General features: G+C 36.7%; 1 protein-coding gene across 1 annotated transcript; it reads left to right on the top strand.

Moving 5' to 3' along the window:
- Positions 1-1,229: 1,229 nt before the first annotated feature.
- On the top strand, positions 1,230-3,055 carry LOC131313948 (polygalacturonase QRT3-like). Its single transcript, XM_058342443.1, has 3 exons — positions 1,230-1,502; positions 2,620-2,859; positions 2,960-3,055. The coding sequence occupies exons 1-3, from the start codon at positions 1,236-1,238 to the stop codon at positions 3,053-3,055; spliced, it is 603 nt and encodes a 200-aa protein (XP_058198426.1). The 5' UTR covers positions 1,230-1,235.
- The last annotated feature ends 246 nt before the right edge of the window (positions 3,056-3,301 follow it).

Genomic DNA, 3,301 nt, shown 5'->3' with positions numbered 1-3,301 from the left:
TTTAGAATACCCGCGAGACATCGGCAAAAAAAATGACCGAAAAGGGCTTGATTTGAGTAGTTTTTTGAAAATATTGAAGATGATGCTAATATATTAATTCCTTGGATTTTTGAGTGGTTGTTTTTTTCTACTCAAATATGATCCATCGAGAATTTACAATTTTGAATTAATTAATCTTATGCACTAGTTTCTATAACTGATCTACCCACCAAGTCCTTCAAAACGAACAGAAATTAAATCATCCAAATACTAGTACCTGGCCCAAGAGGCTACATTAATCAGTTGCCTTCCGGCCTCGATCAAGGTTAGTCCGGCCGATTGGTTGATAGGTTTGAGGGTTCGACTTTTAGGGTCAGGCTGCAAAAAGGTACTTTCTTGTGATTTTTCTAATTCCGGAGTGGATGGTCTGCCTTTAACCGGAACATGCAAGAAAAAAATTAATTAAAGTGCGCATGCATAAGTTTGCTTAAATAGTACCCCTGATTGTCGAAAAAGGAGAGTTTTGCTTTTCTAGTTCCCACATCCGCATTTGTATTCTTCTAGTGAAACATTTTCTTATACTCAATATAGATTCTATAAACAGATAATATTTGCTCAAGGTAGTATAACTTGACGTTGAGAGTAAATATACCTAGCCTTTTACACAATGTCAAACTTTGGTGGGATCCTAAAAGTAAGAAGTTGGTCACTGCTTACTTTTCTGTCAAACAACAAAAATTAAGAAAAAGCTTAGCTCCACACACGTGTACAAATTACAAAAATCCTACTAACAAAGACATCGGCGCACAGATTCAAACATATCCATCAGATGTGGATGGACTAGTTCCATGTTTACCGCGTGGAATCCGCGTGCATTATGTGATTTCAAATTAATCTTAGTCCGAATTTTTACACATACGTATGTCTCCATAACATTACTCTTCAAATTAATAGAAAAAAAATAAACCAAGCATCAAGAAAGTTGGAGCCATGCTAGTAGTGGCAGATGGGGTGCTATTTGTGTGACCCATTATGTTATTACCCCTAAAGCCAAAACAGTTTTCTTTACAAAGTCTTGGTTAGCCCTTTCTCTTGCCATGTCGTAGCTTCTCTTCTTTTTTGTGTGTGTGTGGGGTAAATATGCTCGCTCTCTCTCTCTCTCTCTCTCTCTCTCTCTCGCGATAGATATAAGGCTAGGTGGGTGATCAATAAGTCATATTAGGCCAGGCCTGCACTGTAGAGACAGAGAGGGATAAATGGAACTAACATTGGCAAGAAGAGCTCTGATGCTATCAATTATAATGCTAGTAGGTTTGGCGAGTCTCATCGCCGGTAATATCTCCGGCAAGAATTTGTTGCCCGTGGGTCATTTTCCTACCGGTCTCTATCGTGACCACGTGCAAAATATGCAATCATTTAAGACCTCATTTTCCGGCAGTCTCTACCGTGATAGAGGTCGACGGTCTTTGCCACCGACCTCTGACTCTCCCTCTCCTAGCTTAGCTCCGTCTCCACCTCCGTTGGTGAGCATTCAAAATCTTAAGTCCTGATTTTAGTTTTTGGGTTAATTAAAATCTCTCTTTCATCATTCTTAATTTGTTAGTCTTTGTTGATTCTTGAGAGAGAGGAAATTTATTAATTTTGCTAGAGCTAATTCCACCAAAATGATGGCATATTGCTACTGCTTATATTATTACAAGTCCCACAAAATTATCCTTACGAAAAAAGTGTTTGGTTTTTTCAAGTTAAAAGGAGAACAAAATACCACCATATTTAATATGTTAAATTACGCATAAAATCTTATTTGTTTAGTATTTACTTTAAGGACCTAACCCTAAAGGGCTGACTTAGAGGTAGTCATTGACATTCTAAGACTTAAAGAAATCTTTAGCACGGAATGATATCTCTCATTCACAAACTATTAATTCTTCTATTGGAGCATTGCATAGGAGCATAACTATCCTCGTGTGACCGTTGCAATTGATCTTCAGGATTAGTTGGTCACCAGGGTCGAACACCGTTCCTCAATTGCTGGTCATTTTTGAAAGCTATAGTATAATAATTCATCATTTTAATGATATTGTAATATATATATATATATATATATATATATATATATATATATATAGAGAGAGAGTTCCATTTTTCTAAGGACCACCTTAACTTAATAAAATAAGGACCTCCCTTTTCCGATAGAATTTCGATGATCCAAGCCGCTCAATGTATTCAGAACGTAATTTTAAGAGTACCCGCGAGAAATCAGCAAAAAAAAAAAACCGGAAAGGCTTCATCCGAGCAGTTTTGTTTATTTTTTATCGAACGGTTCAAATAAAAACTGCTTGGATGAAGCCCTTCCCAGTCATTTTTTTTTGTTGATTCCTCGCGAATACTCTTAAAATCACGTTCTGAACATATTGAGCGGCTCGGATCATTGTAATTCGAACGGGAAATGAGAGAAATGGAGAGGTCCTTATTTTAGTTAAAATAATGACCTTTTCATTTGAAAATGACTGTACATATACATACATACATATATATATATACATATATATATATATATATATCCATTAGTTTAATCAATTATACGGGCCTTGAAATTGGGGTGATTGGTGGTGACGGTAAGATATTGTTGACATGTAGGTAAATCAAAGTCCACGTTTGTATCACGTGACCTCGTATGGACCAGATCCAACGGGCAAAACGGAAGGCCCAGATGCACTATTTAATGCAATAACAAATGCATTTAATCAAGGTTTAAGTGATGGGTTCTTGATGAAGGGAATTGCTAATCTTGGTGGCGCAGAGGTTAATTTTGAAGAAGGAACTTACTCCATCAACCGCCCCCTCCGGGTTCCCACCGCCGGCCGAGGTAACTTTAGGGTACGTATGCTTTCAAAAGTTGATGATTTTTTCTTGAATTAATTAATTAAAATATACATGCATAAGTTGACTCAAATATTTTGATTAAAAAAATTACTAGCGGATGAGAGGGGATCTCCTTAAAGTATTTGCGTTCGGAAAAATTATGCAGTCGTATCATTTACATAGCATTAAAATAGGGTATAAAGCCAAGTAGCTAGGCTGAGTTTGGACTGTACGTTGTCAGTAGAGTATCAATCGCCCCCTCCGGGTCCCACCATCGGCTATTGATTCGTCTCGACGAGATAAATCGAAAAAGTAAAATTTCTTTACTTTTACCCAAATATTTTGAGAAATAACCACTTTTTAGCGCAGAACGTACCACTTTTTAGCGAAAAGTGGTTATTTCTCAAAATACTTGGGTAAAAGTGAATTTTTTTTACTTTTCTCATTCGTCTAGTCT

Source organism: Rhododendron vialii, chromosome 13a (assembly GCF_030253575.1).
Source record: "Rhododendron vialii isolate Sample 1 chromosome 13a, ASM3025357v1".
Lineage (NCBI taxonomy): Eukaryota > Viridiplantae > Streptophyta > Magnoliopsida > Ericales > Ericaceae > Rhododendron > Rhododendron vialii.
The sequence above is the reverse complement of the archived record's forward strand: the minus strand, read 5'-3'. Positions and strand labels throughout refer to the sequence as shown.

What these genes read in the sequence shown, in the direction of transcription:
- LOC131313948 (XM_058342443.1), top strand. Translation starts at nt 1,236, where the DNA reads ATGGAACTAACATTGGCAAGAAGAGCTCTGATGCTATCAATTATAATG. An exon ending in CTCCGTCTCCACCTCCGTTG is followed by an intron (nt 1,503 to 2,619) that starts GTGAGCATTCAA and finishes GTTGACATGTAG; the next exon opens with GTAAATCAAAGTCCACGTTT. An exon ending in CCGGCCGAGGTAACTTTAGG is followed by an intron (nt 2,860 to 2,959) that starts GTACGTATGCTT and finishes AAAAATTACTAG; the next exon opens with CGGATGAGAGGGGATCTCCT.